General features: G+C 43.3%; 1 protein-coding gene across 1 annotated transcript in view; it reads left to right on the forward strand.

Annotated features, from left to right (window-relative positions):
• LOC134459383 (low-density lipoprotein receptor-related protein 1B-like) overlaps positions 1 to 22500 on the forward strand; it is a 628069-nt gene that overhangs the window by 176564 nt on the left and 429005 nt on the right. The window contains exons 16-18 of the mRNA XM_063211727.1: positions 578 to 718; positions 2998 to 3123; positions 12901 to 13017. Coding sequence (XP_063067797.1) covers positions 578 to 718; positions 2998 to 3123; positions 12901 to 13017 — 384 coding nt within the window. The remainder of the gene's footprint in view (positions 1 to 577; positions 719 to 2997; positions 3124 to 12900; positions 13018 to 22500) is intronic.

Here is a 22500-nt window from a genome sequence, read left to right on the forward strand (position 1 = left end):
GTGAAGTCCTTTGGAACAGTAAACCACTGTACTGCTGTTTGCAGTTGCACAGTAGGCCTATGCATGACTCTGCCTGGGTCTTTGTGGACTATTGTGAGAGCGGCATGCAGTGTGTATGCACCATAAATATATTGCATTGCTTAATTGAACAACAACATTTAAATGCTACTTCAGGATCTCCCTCCATGTGCAGACCACTCTTTCACATTTAATCTAATATAACTGGCTGGCACCGAGATATGTGGATAAACAGTATGCACCCCTTTCAGATTTCTTAAAGGTGCACTGTAATATTTTAGTTTTTTCTTTCCAGAATTCATGCTGTCCATTCAAAAGTATTCATTATGACTGGGAACATTTTCATACATGAAAAGGGTGATCTTCCCCATGTCCGCCATTTTGAATTTACAGAAATAGACATTTTTAGCTGCAAAATGCACTGTGCGTTGGTCATACTTCTAAATATTAATTTACCACTTGGTCAACATTGTCTCAAATGAGCAGAATAGTTGCAATACCTGCTCTGGCCACCATCCCGTAGAGTGCACCTTTAATGTCTTTTCTTTTCTACAACAAGGTACGTCCTCTGACATGGAGCCCCAGCATTGCAGAGCTGAGGAGTTCCAGTGTAGAAACCATCGCTGCGTGCAGCTCTCCTGGAAGTGTGATGGGGACGACGACTGCCTGGACGGTAGTGACGAAGACCCCGTCCTTTGTCGTGAGTACTCAATACACTGTCATATTGGGCTGTGGTGGCTCAGGTGGTATAGGAGCAGTTCAGCAACTCAAAGGTTGCAGGTTCGAGGCCCACTCTGCCTGACCCGATCGATGTGTCCTTGAGCAAGATACTTAACCTCAAGTTGCTCCTGGTGGCAGGATGGTACCCTACGTGGCAGCCACTGCAACCGGTGTGTGAATGGGTGAATGTGAGGCATACAATGTAAAGCGATTTGAGTGCTCGAAAGAGTGGAAAGGCGCTATATATAAATGCAGTCCATTTTACATATTATTCCTGTAATAAACAATACTAGTTTGTTGAGGTCTGGACAGGATTACTTCTATTGTGATATGTACACCCCTTTCAGATGTCTTAATGTACCTGACATACACAATGCTAGTTATTTGAGGTTTGGACTGTATTGACCAAGTTTGATGGAGTTGACAACTGCCTGTCCTTGTGTCTGAGTACCCATACACCCTCAGCAATATATCATGCCTGACATACACAATACTAGTTTGTTGAGGTTGGGACTGCATTAACAAAGTTTGATGGAGACAACGACTGCCTGTCCTCCTCTGTGAGTGCCTCAGCACTGTCCTTCAGGCAACTGTTGTAGTGTACGTGAGGACTAATAAGGATTAATAGTCTTAATGCGCATTGGTATCCAGAAAGAAACACAGCTCTACAACTATGCTGTGATAGGATCCATGTACCCTGTCCTGTAGTGCATGAAAGGCATGATATCCTGTAATCACCAGTACCGTACGTAATCTATTGTATTCCACTCAGAATACACAGTATCATAAAGGCATCACAACAAGATCATGGCACATTTAAATAACCATAACAAATACAGTGTTCTACTCATCTTAACCCTATTCAGACTGGGCTTTTTTGGCATTCCTGGGACTGGGGGGGGGCTCTTTTGACCCCCCCCTCATAACTCATGAACTGAATACAGTATGACTACGAAACTTGGGGAAGATGATCTTCATATGGACATCTATGAATGACATAATTTTTGTGTAATTATCTGGTATTATGACGTCATTATGACATCATTATCTTATTATGCCCAAAATCTCGCCATAATGGATTTTCCAACTAATTTAGGTAATGCACTTAAATATTATTGATTTTCTGCTTCAAACCACTTAAATGCTCACAAAGTTGTCTGATGCTAATGGAAAAAAACTAAAAAATATGAAAATATATGGCGTCATAGATATGATGAAGTGATTTTTGGTCAAACATACCTGTCAGAAAACCGTTGCCATGGCAACAGCAAAAATGATAAACCTAATCTTTCGGTACCTAACTGTAGCCAACTAAATGTTAGGAAAAGTCACAAAGTTTCGTAGTCATAGCTTAAGTCGTTAAGGAATTATACAACATCAAAGTTGGTGCGGGCACTTTTAGCCCCCCCCCCAGTCTGGATAGGGTTAAACATGCATGTGTGAATGGATTGCAGTGATGGCATCCCTGATAACTCATACTGTACGCTCATCACTTCAACAAGAAGACCAGAAGCCATTTTGTGTGCGGTAGGCAGATAGGAAAATAGAACAACAGATGGACAGAGGGTGGAAATACACAAAGAGCCACTTGGGATGACCCGTGGATTAGTGGTGAGCCACAGGGCTACAAATTGAGAGATGTTGTGAGAATTGAGAGGTTTTTCCTCTCGCACCTGCTGTAACTCTGAGAACAAATGTCCCTCATGTTGAGACGTGATCCGTTAAATCTAGTTTCCAATTTTTTTTGTCATTCAGAAATAATTTGTAAATAACAAATCGTTTGTGTGTTGCCTGCAGTCAGGCTGACTGTGTATGCAAAAAAAGAGGTTTGCACATCCAAAAACCATTTAATCAAAAGAAGCAGGTGGTCTTCTAACTGTTTTGGCCCAGAAAAAAGACATGAAGAACAATAACAGCGACAACAAAAGAACAAGACAACAAAACATTTAGCCCAGACAATTATCAGCCGTTTCATAGTTGATGCATGACAAAGTGTTTAATTGGAAGTGGTTTGCCAGATGTCACTGCCGTTAGCAATTTGATTTTGTTGTCAGCATCTGCATTGTTCTCTTGAGTGCAATGTTCCCTTGAGTTAACTTCCAGGCCAAGATACGGCTGCTGAAAATTATGTTAGAGACTTAGTATGTCAGTAGCCCTGTTAGCCAAGAAGTATTTTAATCATCCATAACAAGCCTGGAGGTTTTATTTGCCATTACTATCACTGAGGATTTGTTTGTTTGTTTTGTTTTATTTTGCCAGTAAACCACAGTTGTCCAATGGACCAGTTCAAGTGCATGAACAACCGCTGCATCCCCAAGAAGTGGCTGTGTGACGGCACCAATGACTGTGGCGCTAACGAGGATGAGTCCAGCGTAGCATGCTCAGGTACATCACCCCATCCCCACCCTCTTCTCAAGACCGATTCATATCTTATACATGTGAGAGAGTTACTACGGATACGTATGGAATGTTTCACACATGCTAACCAACGGCACAATCCATGTTAGCAGGTATGAAGAGAATTATATGCACACACACAAGCACACGCACACGCACACACACACACACACACACACACACACACACACACACACACACACACACACACACACACACACACACACACACACACACACACACACACACACACACACACACACACACACACACACACACACACACACACACACACACACACAGCCTGCTAGCCTGTCTGAACCTGCGGAAGATATTCCTTTTGTGACTAAAGCCCAAGGTTGACCAGTATCACTGTGCTCTGATGCGTCCCATCACGTAGCGTAGGTGAATGATCCTGCATTGTTCTTGTTCATGGACCCTGAAGAGCTTAGTCCAGGGTTGGACTGGCCATCTGGCATAGCGGGCATTTCCCGGTCTGCCCCGCACCCGGGTGGGCCCCTATTTTCAGAAATGTAAAATATATATACAGTATATTTTTTGATTTGTAAGTCCGTTCTGCGCTGCTAATTAATAAGGGCCCCTGGAAGCCAGAAGTGCCGGGGCCCTATTTCTCCCCCAGTCCAGCCCTGGCTTAGTCTGTCGACATCTGGCTGAAGTGCCCCGAGAACACACGGCTCCTGAGGCAATGGCTCGAACAGCCTTGGAGGCAATGTTATCATTAGACTAATGAATAATAATGAATAATGAATAATATAAATATGCATAGGTACTGTATGCCAAGGCACTTTTGATGAAAACTTTGTTGAGGTCAGAGAGAGGATTCCTCTTGATGACATTGATATGGTCAGATAAGTGTGAGAACAGAACAGACCTTTCCAACTTTACAGCCCTGGGGAGAGCATTTGTCCATACTGTACTGATACTCAGGTGAGTTGCATGGTGGCTAATTTCACTGTGTTATGAACAGTATGCAGTTGATTGAAAGGGCAAACCCTCCAAGAAAAGACAAAAGTGCTCCAAGCACAAGAAGGGCCTCAGGCAAAGCCTACAAATCCTTGTTGGCTGTATTATACTTGCATTAACAAATTACTGCATATTGTGTTTCACCTGACATAAGCACAGTTGTGCGGTGCGCACCATTATTGAATGTCAGAGCATTTTTAATAACCTGTGCATGAGAGTACTCTGGTGAGGCGGACCGTGACTGATTCTACTTTGTTATGAACACGCTGAGGTCGATCAAAAGGGTATTATCCTTCTTGTATAGATGCACAGGTGAATCGGAACACTGATTGTCCCTGCCGTCAGTGTGTATGGTTGGCTGAATCTGAACACTGCTTCCGTAGATAACTGTTCTCCGATTTGTGAGAACACATCTAACCTTCAATAACATGGTGAGGTCGACGGGACGAGCTCTACCTTTTGCACACATGGATACCCAGGTGAATCTTCACGCTGAGCGCGTCTCCTCTCCATAAAACACATTGCGGTGAACTTGAGCACGGGGCAGTGTAGTGCAGTGTAAGTGTGGTGTGGTGTAGAGTAGTGTAGTCCTGCCCTACATCAGGGTGCTCCGGTGAGTCTGATTGCGGAACGTGAAATGCCGAACGCAGAACACGGGACCGCTTTTGTCCTCCCTTTGCGAAGAGAACATGCTCAGGTGATTCCCAGTCATGCAGAACCATGTAGTCTGCCCTACATCAATCCAAACAACATCCAGTGGAGCACACAGGGTGTACACGTTAACACGCATGCGCGCACACACACACACACACACACACACACACACACACACACACACACACACACACACACACACACACACACACACACACACACACACACACACACACACACAGAACACACACACACACAGAACACACACACACACACACACACACACACACACACACACACACACACACACACACACACACGCACACACACACACACTGATGAACACATGTGAATTCATTGTCTTGTGAAGCCACTGAGACCCTTCATAGCTTCAGGGCCTCCTGTTCGGAGATGAGTTGCCTTTGGAGAATACACAAACGAGAATGCATTTGTGTATATGGGAGAGAGAGAGAGAGAGAGAGAGAGAGAGAGAGAGAGAGAGAGAGAGAGAGAGAGAGAAACAGAAACAGAGACAGAGACAGAGAGAGAGACACAGACAGAGAGAGAGAGTGAAGAGTGGGGGAAATAAGGCTACCACGGAACCTCTGGATAATTTGTCTTGGATTGCGAGAATGGCGGGGGAGGAGAGGAGAGGAGGGAGATGAGAGGAGGTGTTGTCTCATGCTGTATGAAAATAGAGGAGAGGAGGGAGATGAGGGAGAAGAGAGGGGGGGGTGTTGTCTCATGCTGTATGAAAATAGAAGAGATGAGGGAGAAGAGAGAGGGGGTTTTGTCTCATACTGTATGTCAGGCGGTCCCAGAGGCTAGTGTCTGTGCCTCTGGATAGAAAGCAAGAGAGAAATAAATAACCGGCAACCACAAAACCAATTTATCATTTCTGTTGGTGAGCTGTGGCATGCCTGTCTCCACCTCTGCATCATTTACTGGATTGGATGAAGGTGTACATCAAGTGGCATGTATGTTAGCGTGTGTGTATGTTAGTGTGTGTGTGTGTGTGTGTGTGTGTGTGTGTGTGTGTGTGTGTGTGTGTGTGTGTGTGTGTGTGTGTGTGTGTGTGTGTGTGTGTGTGTGTGTGTGTGTGTGTGTGTGTGTGTGTGTGTGTGTGTGTGTGGCGGGTGATGGACATTTTTATCCCAGTTTTTTTCTCTCCACCCTCTGTCACTATCGACTGGATCTCTCCGTGCGCTACAGGAGAGCTGTAAGCTGAAGATAAGGAGAGTCGATGCAGCCGCCTCCCACTTTGCGTTCTGATGTCTAAATCAAAGCATGACACACAACATGAGAAAAACAAGTCTCTTTAGCATTTGTATGACTCCGGAACCTATATTCCACTGCACAAGATACAAATATGTGGAAAAGGTTTCAAGGTCTTCATGGACGACTTTTACCTCTCTTATATCAAGACATCAGATGCAAAGACCTCTTTCCCATTTTCAGAGATTTTCAAGGCTGACGTTATTCGGATAATATTCTCAAGAACTGCAATGGTAATACCAGTGCAGTTCGGTTTAAAATCATTACCATATAAAAGGAAATCAAACTAGAGTGATCCAATATAAGATGCTCTGATAATAAATGTATTTTATGCAAAATATATGGGTATAACATATGTCATTCTTCACACATAGATATCTCATTATGAGGCACTTTATTTAGGTACCTTTAGTGAGAGGCTTACTGATATCTGTACTGTGATTGGTGTTGATGTGTGAGTCATAATTTTACATTGGTCATGGGGAGTAAGAAGTGGTAAATAAACATATTAAATGTCAGGATCATAACTGAGTCTTTCCCTCTTCCTTGTCCATCATTACGTTTCAAGCTGTTTCAATCGTTCATGGAAGCTTTGGGTGGTCAAATTTCTCAATTTTAGATGAAGCAAGGAGCAAGCATACTTATGGTAATGTATTTCATGATGGTGAACATACTTATGTTCTGGATGAAGGTTCATACTCATTTGCTCAAAATGCAGCAGGAAGTACAGATTGCTACTTTAGATTCTATGGTTGACTTTGGGACCATTTTTGACGTTGCCAAAAATGAGCTGATTGAGCCGATTGAGCATTTTTGAGAATTGCATTGTGTTCCTGCTCAAGCGATTTTTATATAAGAGATGTGGGGAATGATGTGGGAAAGGAATTTTTATCACAGCAAATGGTTTTGGCTGCTTTTTTATGCATATTTACTGTGAACTACACTGAGGTCTTCTGAAGTCTTCTAAGGACAATTGCTCTGATATTTCTACCATATCTCATTTGGACCACTTTGTGATTCAAAGGGTGAAAATGACAAAAATAAATCTCATGCAAAATACTGTATTTTATTTTAAGGCAAATGAGAGTGTGTGAATGACTTGGGGCAATCAGAAATGATTGCTACCAGCTTCGACTGAACCTTTTTACATCAAAGCGTCATCAAATGCTTGTAGCGCTAAAAGGAAAAGCTTCTCATTGAATGACGGCACTTTGCTCGCTCATGCATTTCAATCATATCCTTATTTTGCAGGGAAATTTGGCCATCTAGTCAAGCCCTCTAACCTAACTCTGTGAAAATGTGAGGACGTGTTTGCTTTTTCTGGAGTGAGGTCTGTAGGATCAGAGAAACATGGCACAATAAATTAAAGTAACATCCTTACCAGATCAAAAGAAATATTTAAAAGCTGTATGTAAATAAGATGACATCAATGGTCCAGGTTTAGGAAGGCCCAAATCTTGACTCTAAAGATCAAACTATCAAGATTCAGGATTCTTTTTATTCGTCACCAGGACATTTGTTGTGGACATATAGTAGCCTGCATATAACTGCTGCATAACACACAACACACGACACCACAAACAAATCAGACATTAAGTGCCATTGTAGAGATGTATAAAGTGCATACTTGAAGTGCATACCTAGTGTGGCCTCATACACACTCATACATGCCATACACAGGGCCACTGAAAGCTTTGGCTGGGCTCAGGACAACATCCTCTGAAAGGGCCCCCCACCCAATACATTCAATGTAATGAGGACCCGATTATGGGACCCCAATCTGCTTGGGCCCAGGACAACTTACCCCTTTGTCCACCCCTGTCAGCTTCCCTGGGCATACATTATAATTTCTTTACGAGTTTATTACCAGTAATAGAAGTTAAATATTAAAAAAGATTCAAAATGTCCATAACAGATACAGATTTGTGGATTTCACCATATGCAGTAGAACCCTAAGCAGGCTATCAGCACTTAAAACACATTAGCAGAGTTCCTACCTGTAGAAGATGTATTGAGGACATGTTTTTATAAACAGCTCTGTTGATGTCAATACAAAACCTGTAGCCTTTAGCTATTATTTGAAAGCCAGTGTAGGGTCATTGATTTACTATTTTACTATTTTCATCCCCCGGTGAAACATCTTGCACAAATGTAAACAATTGCTTTGAAATATACACTCACCGGCCACTACATTAGGAACACCTGTTACAACTGCACATTGAGGCAAATTTCTGATCAGCCAATCACATGGTGGCAACTCAATACATTTGTGCATGTAGACATGGTCGAGATGATCTAATGCAGTTCAAACCGAGCATCATAATGGGGATGAAAGGTTATTTAAATGACGCTGAACATGGCATGGCTGTCAAGCCGAAAGGGCTTCATTTGAGTATTTCAGAGAATACTGATCTATTGGGATTTTCACACACAACCATCTCTGGAGTTTACAAAGAATGATACGAAAAAGAAAGGAAATGCAGTGAGCAGTGATTCTGTGGGCAAAAATGCCTTGTTGATGGCAGCGGTTAGAGGAAAATGACCAGACTGGTTTGAGCTTATTCAAAGGCAAAATTCAAGTCAAATAACTACTCATTACAACCAAGGTATGCATAACAGAATCTCTGATTACACAGCACATCAAATCTTGAGGCAAATGGGCTATAGCAGCAGAAAACCACATTTGGTGCCACTCCTGTCAGCTAAGAACAGGAAAATGAGGCAACAATTTAGACAGACTCACCATAAAAGACACTAGAAGATTGGAAAAATGTTGCCTGGTCTGATGAGTCTTGATATTTACTGCAACAATCAGGTGGAATGGTCAGAATTTGGCGTCAACAACATGAAAACATTGGTCAATCCTGCCTTACATCAACGTTTCAGGCTGGAGATATAATGGCATGAGGATATTTTCTTAGCACAATTTGGGCCAATTAGTATCAATTTATCTTTGTTGGAATGCCACAGCCTACCCGAGTATTGTTGAAGGCAGTTCAGGCAGTTCTGAAGGCAAAAGGGGGTCCAACCCAGCATTCGAGAGGTGTTCCTAATTAAGTGGCCGGTGAGTGTAGGCCTATATATAATGGGATTGGGAGTGTGTGTTGTTGTCTGTCTTTTTTCTCCAATGTGCTGGTGAAAACTGTGCTATATGGTATATATGAATCTTCCAGTCCACACACACAGATGTATTCACAGTGCACCACTGCATAAAGCAAGCAATGATTTGTCTCTAGGGTTCATTGTGGTGAAAGTCCATGTGCAGCAAAGTGGAGGTCGTGGCTTCTTACCTGAATATATGCCATTTTCATGTCTGAATTTTGAAGCCTCTGGTCTGGCGTGTGATGTTTTTGGCCCTGAGACATTTATCCAAATGCCTTGAGTGTGATGTAATGTTATGTTGAGTTGGATATTACTTGCATTAAGCACATTGAGTTTAGCACCGATATGATGGACGATGCTCAAGCCGTAGGGAAATCGCTCCTTTACAGAGCTTAATATTAATCCTATTGACAGAACACAGCACATGTCTGGCCTATGGGGAAGGTAGAGATATATGATATACCCCAATGTAAATCCTTCACTTGATGTTTTGCAGAGGCGGACAGACATCTAGGGTTCAGAAACTAAAGGTCCTTGGTGTGCATAGTACCTACTATATTGCTTAGTTCTGTGGCTTTCTTTGTTTACTTTATACTTTTTGTACTTTCTGTGCATCTGTAGGTTCTGTAAATCTGTAGGTGTATGGGCTGACATCTCACTGTGCTTGTATAGTGACAATAAAGAACTTTTACTACCTCTACTTTTACTTTTACTACTACTTCTACTACTTATTTGTCTTAGGCAATTAACCAAACAGTCTGATCTTAATGTGAAACACCTCCACGACTAGGTACGGTGCATGATATTGGGGGCACCCGTGGCCTAATGGCTAGGAAGGTGGTCTTAAGATCAGAGGGTTTTAGGCTCAAATTCCAACTTGACCTCTCCTTACACCTCCATCTGAGGTGGCCTTGAGCAAGGCACCTAACCCCATACTGTTCCAGGGACTGTAACCAATACCCTGTAAAATAACTGTCGCTTTGGATAAAAGTGTAAGCTACATGTAATGTAATGTAAAGTAATCAGATAATTTCTGAAATCACCTTTGTTTTGAGGACAGGCAGATGTACAGTATTTTCTTTTCTTTTTAACCAGGCCACGCCCTCCTAGTGACACAACACCTTCAGCGTTGCTTCTAGTCAGGCCAAGAGTAATGTAAATATTGTTTCTGATCTCCAACCAATTTGTCAGACACCAGTCAACCAGTAGCAAACCGAAGAAAGCAGGTCAACCATGCCTTTTGAGAAAAGTTAATTATAATGCTCTAGGTCAAACCAAGTCTCGAAGAGCTTTGAAAGTCGATGATAATCAGGCTATTTTCTTTTATCCACCTCTCTCTGAGCATTGTGTTCCGCAACACATGCACGGTACAGTACAGTATGTACATCCAAAAAGATGAAAAACAAGATGTGTCATCTCATCTCGAGGTAAATAGGGAGGAAACCCATAACAGCAAGAGGTTAGTCAGGAGGAGCCGAATGAGGAAGAAGACCAGACAAGGCCAAATAGGATCCAGATGTCTGCATGTCAGGAGCACTCACTGCTCTTCACTGAGCAAGAAGAAGAACAAACAAAGCTAATGATGTTTCATACAATTACGTAACTTTAACTCAGGCTACATATCTTAATGCATCTTAATGGAGCGTAATGTGGGTTTACAGTAATTCTCAGTGGTATCGCTGCTGCACAGTGATCTTATCTCCATACACACATAATAGCACACAGGGCCGCTGACAGCTTTTGCTGCGCCCAGGACAAAGTCAACTGAAAGGGCCCTCTACCCTATACATACAATGTAATGGGGACCCAATTCTGGGCCCCCTGTCTCTCTGGGCCCAGGGCAACATACCCGTTTCCCCCGACCATGTCGGCAGGCCTGATTGCACATGACATACAGTACACAGTGTCCAACTGCCTGCTTGCCTTACACACACACACTTCCACACTACTGTCAATCCCCATCCCAATCCCAACTGTCCAATGCCCCATTGGAGCACACGCACACATGCACGCACGCACACATGCACTCACACATGCACACACACAAGCACGCATGCACACAAGCATGCATGCGCACGCGCGCACGCACGCACGCACGCACGCACGCACGCACGCACGCACGCACACACACACACACACACACACACACACACAGCACTGGTCGCAACACAAGACTGTTCTTTACAGAATAAGAAAAGAAAGCTAGTGATGTTTTATGCAATTAGACAAGCTCCTCCATATCTTAATGCATCTTAATGGGGCGTAATGTGTGCAATTCTCTGTGATAGTATAGCACCACACGGTGACTACAATATGCTGCTCACATATGGTATATATGCTACTTCTCCTGCCCAGACCTGTCAGACAACTAACCCCCGCCCACACAAACACATGCACGCAGGCAGGCAGGCAGGCAGGCACGCACACACACACAAACACACACACACACACACACACACACACACACACACACACACACACACACACACGCATGCACGCACGCAGGGGCATAGGCAGGCAGGCAAGCATGCATGCACATACACACATAAACAGACAGACAGACAGACAGACAGACAGACAGACACACACACACACACACACACACACACACACACACACACACACACACACACACACACACACACACACACACACACACACACACACGCACACACACACACACATACACACACACACCAAACAGTTCTACGACCGAACCATCTTGCTCTCCGGCTTGCTCTCTCCCGCATACTTATCATCTCAAACACGACAGTGACAGTGGCAATGACAATGACACTGGTCTGCCAGCCTGCCACACAGTGATTGTCAGGACCACTGCTTAGGTTTTGGAGGCACTAAGCATAACTAGCCAGAAGGCCACTATCGTAATTTAATAATAATAAGAATCTACTAACTAATAAATATATGTTTTGTAATTTTACTAAATATTTTGTTTTCCATGATGTTTTTTAGTCAATGTCAATTTAAGAGGTCCCAGTCTTGGGGGCAAAGTGGTTGGTGCCCCAGCCACAGGTTGTGGTGCCCTAAGCACTCTGCATACTCTGCTCATGTCTAGTGGCGGCCCAGGGGCCTGTACTAAGAGGCTGATTAGGAGTAAACCAGGTTAAGTTAAGAGGTAAATCATCTAATAGAAGAGCCATGGAGTCCTCATTTTCTTTTTCTTCTTCAGAAAATCAGGACTCCAGCCTCTGCTATTAGATGATTTATCTCTTTACTTAACCTGGTTTACTCCTGAGCCAGCTTCCTAGTGCACCCCCTTAGTGATCGTGATATGTGGCCCATACAGTATTCTCTGGTCAGTGTTGTGATCACAATATGTGGCCCATACAGTATGCTCTGGTCTATTCACCCCCCTGGCGATCACGATATGTGGCCCATACAGTATACTGTGGACTGTGTTGTGTTCAATATGTGGCCCATACAGTATGCTATGGTCAGTGTTGTGATCACGATATGTGGCCCATACAGTACAGTATGCTCTGGTCTGTGTTGTGATCAATATGTGGCCCATACAGTATGCTGTTGTCTGTCTTGTGTTGTGTTCAATATGTGGCCCATACAGTATGCTATGGTCTGTGTTGTGATCAATATGTGGCCCATACAGTACAGTATGCTCTGGTCTGGCGATCATGATATGTGGCCCATACAGTATGCTGTGGTCTGTGTTGATCATGATATGTGGCCCATACAGTATGCTCTGGTCTGTGTTGTTTTGTGTTGTTGCTCCAGCCCAGACCTGCCAGGAGGACACCTACGCCTGCCAGAATGGACGCTGCATACCGGCCAGCTGGGCCTGTGACCGGGACAATGACTGTGGGGACAACTCGGACGAGCCCGACACGTGTGGTGAGTGCGAGCAGATAGTTGGCACGCCACATGGGTACAAATACAGAGAGAGAGAGAGAGAGAGAGAGAGAGAGAGAGAGAGAGAGAGAGAGAGAGAGAGAGAGAGAGACCCTCACACACAGACACACACACAGATACACAGAGATGTGATGTACAAACGCTTGCATACAGACAAGCACACACACACACACAAGCACACACACACACACACACACACACACACACACACACACACACACACACACATGCACACAGAGAGAGAGAGAGAGAGAGAGAGAGAGAGAGAGAGAGAGAGAGAGAGAGAGAGAGAGAGAGAGAGAGACAGACAGACAGACAGACAGACAGACAGACAGACAGACAGACAGACAGACAGACAGACACACACACACTCAACAACACACACACCAACTGTGTCTGAAATTGTGTCGGTCAGTAAACTGAGTTGCCAAAAGTGTCCTTCACAACACAAATGTATCCTGCTATCCTGCTGGTAGCTACTATCATGATGCAAAATAATATATTCTATTTTTTGTGATGGGAATGGAGTCTGTAGAAAGATGACACAAAAGTATCTCAATATGATGATGAATGCATTCTTGGAAGTATTGTTCTTGAGGCTTCATATTCAGTTGGCTGCAAGCCAACAGGGTCGCTGACAGCTTCCGCTGGGCCCAGGACAAAGTCATATGAAAGGGCCCCATACCCAATAAATATAATGTAATGGGAACCCAATATAGGCCCCATATTTCCCTGGGCCCGGGACAGCTTACCCCTTTGTCCGCTCTGTCGGTGTGCCTGTAAGCCAATAGAGTACAGCTTGCTACTGCAGCAATTAAGGTTGAATTCATAACCATCCCTGATATGTCCGGTTCTCTTTCTTATGCTCCTTTGTCTCTTGACGTCTTAAACCATGTGGTAGCGAAGAATAAAGCATTCCATTCTACCACGGCTGCAATTCAGAGGTGAATTCTAAGAAGCAAAGAAAGGCATGAATACCTTGAAAAATAATAATACACTTTTAATGTACGGGAGAGAAAGTGCATGATGAAAAGAATTAATAAAAAAAGAATACCAAGAACGCTATGCGTTTATGTGTGTGTGTGTGTGTGTGTGGTTGTATGTGTGTGTGTGTGTGTGTGTGTGTGTGTGTGTGTGTGTGTGTGTGTGTGTGTGTGTGTGTGTGTGTGTGTGTGTGTGTGTGTGTGTGTGTGTGTGTGTGTGTGTGTGTGTGTGTGCGCGCGCTTGCATGCGTGCCTGCATGTGGGGTGTGTGTGCGTGTGTGTGTGTGTGTGTGTGTGTTTGTGTGTGTGTGTGTGTGTGTGTGTGTGTTTGTGTGTGTGTGTGTGTGTGTGTGTGTGTGTGTGTGTGTGTGTGTGTGTGTGTGTGTGTGTGTGTGTGTGTGTGTGTGTGTGTGTGTGTGTGTGTGTGTGTGTGTGTGTGTGTGAAGAGCAAAAGTTAAGTGAAGTGCCGGTGGTTGGATCCACATTTAACCACAAGGTTTGTATCTGAGGCATGCATGGCAGGTTTGAAGGAACTGAGGCAGGATGACTCTGAGAAATGAATAGCCAGGGCAGGTTCACTCTCTGTCTCTCTTCTCTTTCTCTTTCTCTTTCTCTTTCTCTGTCTCTTTCTCTTTCTCTTTCTCTTTCTCTGTCTCTGTCTCTCTCTTTCTCTGTCTCTGTCTCTCTCTCTATCTCTCTCTCTCTCTCTCTATCTCTCTCTCTGTCTCTGTCTCTCTCTCTATCTCTCTCTCTCTCTCTCTATCTCTCTCTCTGTCGTTCTCTCTCTTTGACTTTCTCTCTCTCTCTCTCTCCCTCTCTCTCTCTCTCTCTCACACACACACACACACACACACACACACACACACACACACACACACACACACACACACACACACACACACACACACACACACACACACACACACCTAAGCTGAAAATTAACTTTCCTAACCAGCACAAACATAAAGTAGAAAGAAGCACTTTTCTTTCATCTTATTCCCTTTTTTATTTCATTTCAAACAAGAAGAGAAAAGTCTCTGTGGGTAGCGTGATGTTGAAGGCCACCCATAGAACACTTCATTTCCTTTGAAATGACAGTAGTAGCTTTATCTGACCCATTATACAAAAAAAAGAAATCTTTAGACATGTGTTTTGTGCTCATAAAGCCATACTCGCTTTCTTTCACTCAGTTTGGCGAATTGTGTTTTATATTGTATTATATTACATTATATTTAACTATATACTGTATATTACGATTTATTATATTACATTATTATATATCATATATTATTATTATATATATTATATATTATGTTATTATTATATTTACGAATATATACATTTCTTTTTTTTTTTGGCTACTAAGGGGGACTTTGGCAGCCTTATGATGAAGTCAATAGAGCTTGATCGAGAAAAAAAATAAAATCCTCTGGTGTCACCATGGTGGACCAGTACATAAACCACAAGTTTGTTGTTTGTTGAATAGTATGTCTTGCCCTCCCTTCCCAGCGGTGCATTTCTTGTAATCATAGTTGCTAATTATGTTAGCTATTTTGTTGTTTGCAATGCGATAACCCATTGCCAACTGCCCAAGTTGCTCACTGGCTAACAACTATGCTTTCAAGAAACGCACCCTGTTTTGTTTTGGGGTTCCCAAACCCAGATTAACTTTTCAGACAGTGTGACCTCTGTCGAGCCCAGATGATACATATTCAGATGCACACAATCTTCTCTTGTGCAACAGGCATTCTTGATTTTAAAAATATATATATTTTAATTGGTTTAAGATATATACTTACAAATACATCACATGTTTACGAACACATATACTACCACCTCACAGTAATAGCATTGTAATGCCCACAAGGCGTGTGTTTCTTTTGCAAATTCATCCACATCTTTGCTGTTACCCTCCACAGCAGCCAGCAGCCACAGTAAATGTCTTCTACCTCCAACGCCAGTGGGATTATAATTCAGTGTGCTATTAACATAAAATGAAATTAATTAAAATCGATCCACGTTTCATGCCAGAATTGTCCGTAAGCAGCAGACTCAGGTGCTTCTAATGCAATCTAATGCAGGTTACTGGCACTGCAAAGTCCATAATTCCATTAGCTTGGCTGCAGTGCTTTATTAATTCATTGGCATGACTCAGTTATCTCGGCCTAATGCTGCGCTCACCTTTGGTTACCGATTGTGATCATTATCTTGCATGGACAGGACTTCAGGCCTCAAATAGAATTTTTACACTACCGATGTTGTTGGAAGGAGTCCTTGGTGTTTCATTTCATAGAGTGCATTGATTTTTTCTTTCACCATTGTTTGTATTCATGTATTTGAGATCCAGAGGTTGGATGTTGGATGCTGGATAGAAATGCCCAAGCATCAAATGATTACCGTATTTCATTCGCATAGCAGCCATCCTGCCCAGTTCGCCTATTGACCAGTAGTATCAAGAAATCAATTTCTCCCTTCAAAGAGTATCCAAACCCTCTTCTACCAATGAAAAGAAGTAGAGAGGGGATGGTGTTTAGCCAGGCTATAGTTAAGACCAGGACATGCCATACCTAGTCTGATTATCATCGACTTTCAAATCTCTTCGAGACTTGGTCTAACCTAGAGCATAACAATTAACGTTTCCAAAATGGCATGGTTGACACGCTTCCCAAGGTTTGGTTCTGGTTGACTGGTTTCCGACAAAGTGGGTGGAGTTCCGATTTTTCCGGAGATCAGAAACGATATTTGCATTGCTCTTGGACTGATTAGAAGCAACGCTGAAGGTGTTGTGTCACTAGGAGGGCGTGGCTTGGCTATGCCATACCACCCATGGTTGAATGTCCCATTTAACCCCACATTCCAGGGACTACAACCAATGCCTTCTACTCTAAATAACTGTTAGTCGCTTTGGATAAAACTGTCAGGCTCAAGTGTATCGTAAGGTCATAATATAATGTGCATGCATCAACCTTCTAGCTCCCTTTCTCTTCCTCTTTCAAGTTCACATCATCTATTAATCACTCAAACTCAAATGTTAAACTTATAAATCCTTTTCATCATAAAGTGTGTCTGAAATGCATGACCTTTCGTGCTGATTCATGGTTCCTCTGTCAGAAATACTCGTCATCGTATCAGTCATCGCTCTCGTGTATGTGGGCTGTTGCAGTGAGTCATGATGGTGTTCCCCGCAGTACAGTCCAAACACGCTCAGCACGCATCTACCCCAGACATCTTTAGTCATGTGCTCTCAAACCAATATAGTGCACTATTACATAAGGTCTAGATTAGATTCCTTTTTAATTTGTCCCCAAAGGTAAATCTGATGTGTAGCCAAGTGATCTCCACTTGAGATTTTTGCCTAACAATAAGGACACATTGCAAAACATTGAGATGCCAGTTAAAAACTTCAGATTTCAGAAAATGCTTTAATCACAAATTATTTTTTATTTGTACCCAAAGGTGTACATGTAGGGCTGGTCTTAATGTAGGATTGGTCTTAATTCGTCACTTATGTAAAGTAATCGGAGCTATGAATGACTTTTGAGGGCCCCATGTTTATATTTCGCCCAGGGCCCTAAAATGGCTAGATCTGCCCCTGGCCCTATGAATAGAAAAACAGCTTGTGCACCAACCCTTTAGAGGTTCATAGACATTAATTAGCACCCCAGACCTTTTTAAGGCATCAAAGACACTACCATGCCAAGGCTGAGCAGCAGTAGCAGTAGCAGGAGTAGCAGTAACAGCAGTTAAACTGTGTGTGGCCCCTTTGGGTTGGCGTAAATGAACACATCCGATGCTTGAGCACACGCGGTAAATAAGAAAAGGGCCGTCTGACTCTAATGAGGGGGTCCTCCTCTCTAGCCCCTGCCTGAATACTTGCCCTTTGACCTTGAAAAGAGCTCATGAGTTTGGCGACACAATTAACAAGCAGCCTCAGAGATGGCGAGTCATGATGTCATGGCCTTTGAGCAGCTCAATACGTGCATGTCAGTTGCTTGAGGGAGGATGATTTTCACAGCTTTCTCCCCTTATTTTCTGTCTATTTCTATTTTTTTCTCCTCTCTATCCATTTCTTTTTATCTACCCTTATCTTTCCCCATGCCATTCTCTCTCTCTCTCTCTCTCTCTCTCTCTCTCTCTCTCTCTCTCTCTCTCTCTCTCTCTCTCTCTCCTCTCTCTCTCTCTAAACGTACCTGCTGGCCTAGACTGATATTTGTCAGACTGCTTTGCTTGGAAGGCCAAACTGTGGCCTTTTAGTATGTACAGTCGAAGACACAAAGCACATGTAGTGGCGACAAAATGAATCATTAAAACATCTCTGAGTTGCAAGGTCATGGAAGAAAATATAGTTTTTTTGTATAGTGTTCTTTTGAATTACTTTTTGAATTACTGTGAACGTGGTCACTCATGTCTTGATATTGGAACATTTGATTTAGCTCACCAAAGTGGAACTCTCATAAATCTACATTACATTTGTTTATTGTGAGACTTCCCTATGGCTCACTGTAATAATGTGAAACAAAAAAGGGCATCATAACTACTCTGCTCTTTTCCACAAAGTCCCAATGCCAAAATTCATTCTTTTCGCCAAATTCACTGCATCTCCATGGAGAAATAATTCTTCCGCTGCTGTGGTCGCTTTCATGCGCACAACAACAGTCTTTTCACACACAAAAAAAATATGTGCTCAACTGTTGGGTAGCAAGTATTAATCCATATTTGTATTGATTCAGTAATTGTGTGTTGTGCAGCGCTCTCTCCAATTAGGGAGATGTTTTATAGGTCACCCATATAATCCATGGGCCATTTGCTAGGGCCATTGTGTATTGTGGCATTTGTGCCATCGTATGTCTGTGTGTGCACGGGACACTCAGCTATGTACATGTAATTACATAGCTGACAATTGCAACAGATTGTCCCCCCCCCCGGAAAATCATTACAATAATAAAGTACTGTGTTACACAGGGGCAAGGAATTTCTCTAATTATGTGCACGAGACAGAAAATATTTAGAGAAACAGAACACAAGAGGGAGGTTGAGGGGGGTCGAGAGAGAGAGAGAGGGGTGGGGTCAGGGGGGGTCCGAGAGATGTGGGGTGAGAGAGAGAGAGAGAGAGAGAGAGAGAGAGAGAGAGAGAGAGAGAGAGAGAGAGAGAGAGAGAGAGAGAGAGTGGTCGAGAAAGAGGGGGGTCGAAAGAGAGATAGAGAGGGGGGAGTTGAGAGAGAGAGAGAGAGAGAGAGAGAGAGAGAGAGAGAGAGGAGGGGTCGAGAGAGAGAGGTCGAGAGAGAGAGTGTCACAGAGAGAGTGACAGAGAGATGGAGAAAGAGTGACAGAGAAAGAGTGACAGAGAGAGAGAGAGAAAGAGAGACTGAGAGGTGTTAAGCGAGCCATACATAGAGAGGGAAACAAAAAGACAGCTGCTGTTAAATTACCTTTGTTTGTGGCTTGAGGTGCCACTCTTTCTTTTTTGTTTTTTTTTCACCTGAACTTAATTTCAGCTGTCGACTGGCCTGCAGGTAGTAAGTCACCCCTTGCGGCTTGAGTTGACAAAGGGGCCCGAGCTGACAAAGGGGGCATGCATATTCAATAAGGTAAATTACAAGGAAATTAAAGGTGATGTCAGAAGATGCCTGGATTAAAATGACCTCTGAATTATTCATCATCTCCTGGTGTTTGGTTAAGGGATGCAGGTGTAGAGGGGCTCAGCTGGGCATGGGGTTTATTTAATAGAGAGAGAGAGAGAGAGAGAGAGAGAGAGAGAGAGAGAGAGAGAGAGAGAGAAGGAATGCAAGAAAGAAAGAGAGGAATGAAATGAATTTCAGTGTAAACAAAAGGAAAATGGGCTCATACAATTTATAAACAATGGTAACTTGGGTGGGGTTATAGGATGATTTAACTTACATGGCTGGTGTGATGGCACAACTGAAACACTGGAGCTGAATGTACATTTTACAATGATACAGCACTACAATAGTAGCCATTGCAACATAATTAGATGACTTCGGTGCCGTTATTAGCCCCCCCCCCCCCTTTTTTTTTCGGCCATTAACCTTTGAAATGTATTTCTTTTCACATGGTTTGCTTTTGATCTGAGAATCACACAGTCAGCGAGAAAGGAACGTTTTGAAAACCATCATGTGCCAAGGAAGGAAAGTAACCCTCCAAATCTCCCCATAAGTTTTTTTTTTATCGAACCAATAATCTGACTTTGTATAATTGTTACTGAAATGAGGCAGAAGAAAAGGCAATATTTCTGTCCACTGGGTAAGATTTAAAAGTTGTATCTGAGAGCAGATTATCCAGACAGTGTTCACCATCAGGGCTTCTGCCAAGCGACAAGGTTGGATACATTCAGGGCCGCCACTAGACATAAGCAGAGTATGCAGAGTGCTTAGGGCACCAACCAGTGCTTGGGGCACCAACCACTTTGCCCCCAAAATTGGGGCCTCTTAAATTGAGATTGACTAAAAAACGTCATGAAAAAAATATTGAATTACATTACAAACCATATGCAGTATTTATTAGTTAGTAGATTATTATTAGTATTTCATTCTGAGGCCCCAGACCAGTTATGCCTAGGGCCTCCAAAGCCTTAGCAGCAACCCTGGGTACATCTAATACAGTTCACACTAATACCCACATTCTAGCATCATCACGCCTACTCCTGGTGGAATTTCCCATCAGGCCAATGATCCAAATATTATAGTAGGTCTACTTTCTGATCTGATGTCAGAGCAGCATTTAAGACACAGTAATTCTCAAATGAGCACCCATAGGTCTCATAGCAAAGACCTAGATGGATTCCCAGAACTTCATACGAATCCACAGAAGACTAAAGCATGCCGTGGTGCCCACAATGCAGGCTGTTATTTCTGACAGCTCAACCTTGATTACAATCGAGGAAATAGCTTGCCGCGACACTATGTGTTTACCTTCCCTGACTTAGAGCGAAAACTGAAGCTTGGAATCTGTGTTGTTGAAGGTTAATCTTGCCTGTCTCAGAATCTACCGATGAGTGCTCATGAAAGACTAAAATTTGTGCTATTTGACTCATTCGATGAAAGGATGTGTTTGGGATTGTGAATTTGTGATCTGTGCTGGTCTGCAAATGGAGGAAGCTAGAGGGAAGGTGCACTTTTCATAAAACAAGATAATATAAAACATGTAGTGCACAGTTCTTATCTTTGTTCTATCTTTTACTGGAAGGAGGAAATGTAGGCCTACTTTGATAGGTTTTGGGTCAATGACACTTTTTTGGGCTCAAACGTCAAGTGGTGCAACAACAGCTAATGTCCATAGATGAATTAGTAATTACAATTATTTTTGTCATTTCTGATACAGTACTGGATATTTGTGTGCCGTACTGTGTCAGAAATGACACAAATAGTATTGAATATGAACATATTTTGTGTCGTCTCTGACACATTCCTCTTTGAGTGTACTAAAAAGTCATTGACCCTTTTATAGTCAATCATCAATACACGAGCAGTGCTTGAATTGAATGAGATGTCATCACATGATGGCCTACAGTACAGTCAGGATATTTTTGCAGTGAGAAGGACCTGTAAATGTGTGAGTGGGATGGATCTGTTTTGGATCTGTGCACTGTGAGGCTCATGTGGTGCATTTTGAACACACAGGCACACACACACAGGCACACACACACACATACATACGCACGCACGCGTGCGCGCGCGCGCACAAACACACACACACCACACACACACACACACACACACACACACACACACACACACACACACACACACACACACACACACACACACACACACACACACACACACACACACACACACACACAAAGAGAGAGAGAGAGAGAGAGAGAGAGAGAGAGAGAGAGAGAGAGAGAGAGGCTCCGGCTCAGCTGTGAATAGTATCAGGACATTATCGTTGATGTTTCCTCTGGTGCTGCTGAAAGTCTGCCTGACTGCCCGGGCACAAACACAGGCAGCATGCGGCGTAATTAAAGTTCATGCTCCACTTGGTCCAATCGAAACTGAGTGGAGCTGTGTGTGCATGTGTGTGTGGTATGTGTGCAGCACATGTCTGAGAGAGACAGGCAGTGTGTGTGTGTGTGTGTGTGTGTGTGTGTGTGTGCGTGCGTGCGTGCGTGCGTGCGTGTGTGCGTGCGTGCGTGTGCATGTGTATGTGTGCAGTGCATGTCTGCTGTGTGTGAGAGAGAGAGACAGGCAGTGTGTGTGTGTGTGTGCGTGCCTCCGTGTTTGTGTTTGTGCGTGCATGTGTGTGTGTGTGTGTGTGTGTGTGTGTGTGTGTGTGTGTGTGTGTGTGTGTGTGTGTGTGTGTGTGTGTGTGTGTGTGTGTGTGTGTGTTTGTACGTCCATGTGTGTGTGCATGTCCCACAAACGCAATTGCTCTTCTTTTTTTCTCTGCGTCTGCTTGGAGTGTCTGCGGGTGGTTCAGCTAGGCAGCGGCATGCTAGCTCTGCATCAGCGGCGTGTTAACA

Source organism: Engraulis encrasicolus, chromosome 12, assembly GCF_034702125.1.
Source record: "Engraulis encrasicolus isolate BLACKSEA-1 chromosome 12, IST_EnEncr_1.0, whole genome shotgun sequence".
Taxonomy (NCBI): domain Eukaryota; kingdom Metazoa; phylum Chordata; class Actinopteri; order Clupeiformes; family Engraulidae; genus Engraulis; species Engraulis encrasicolus.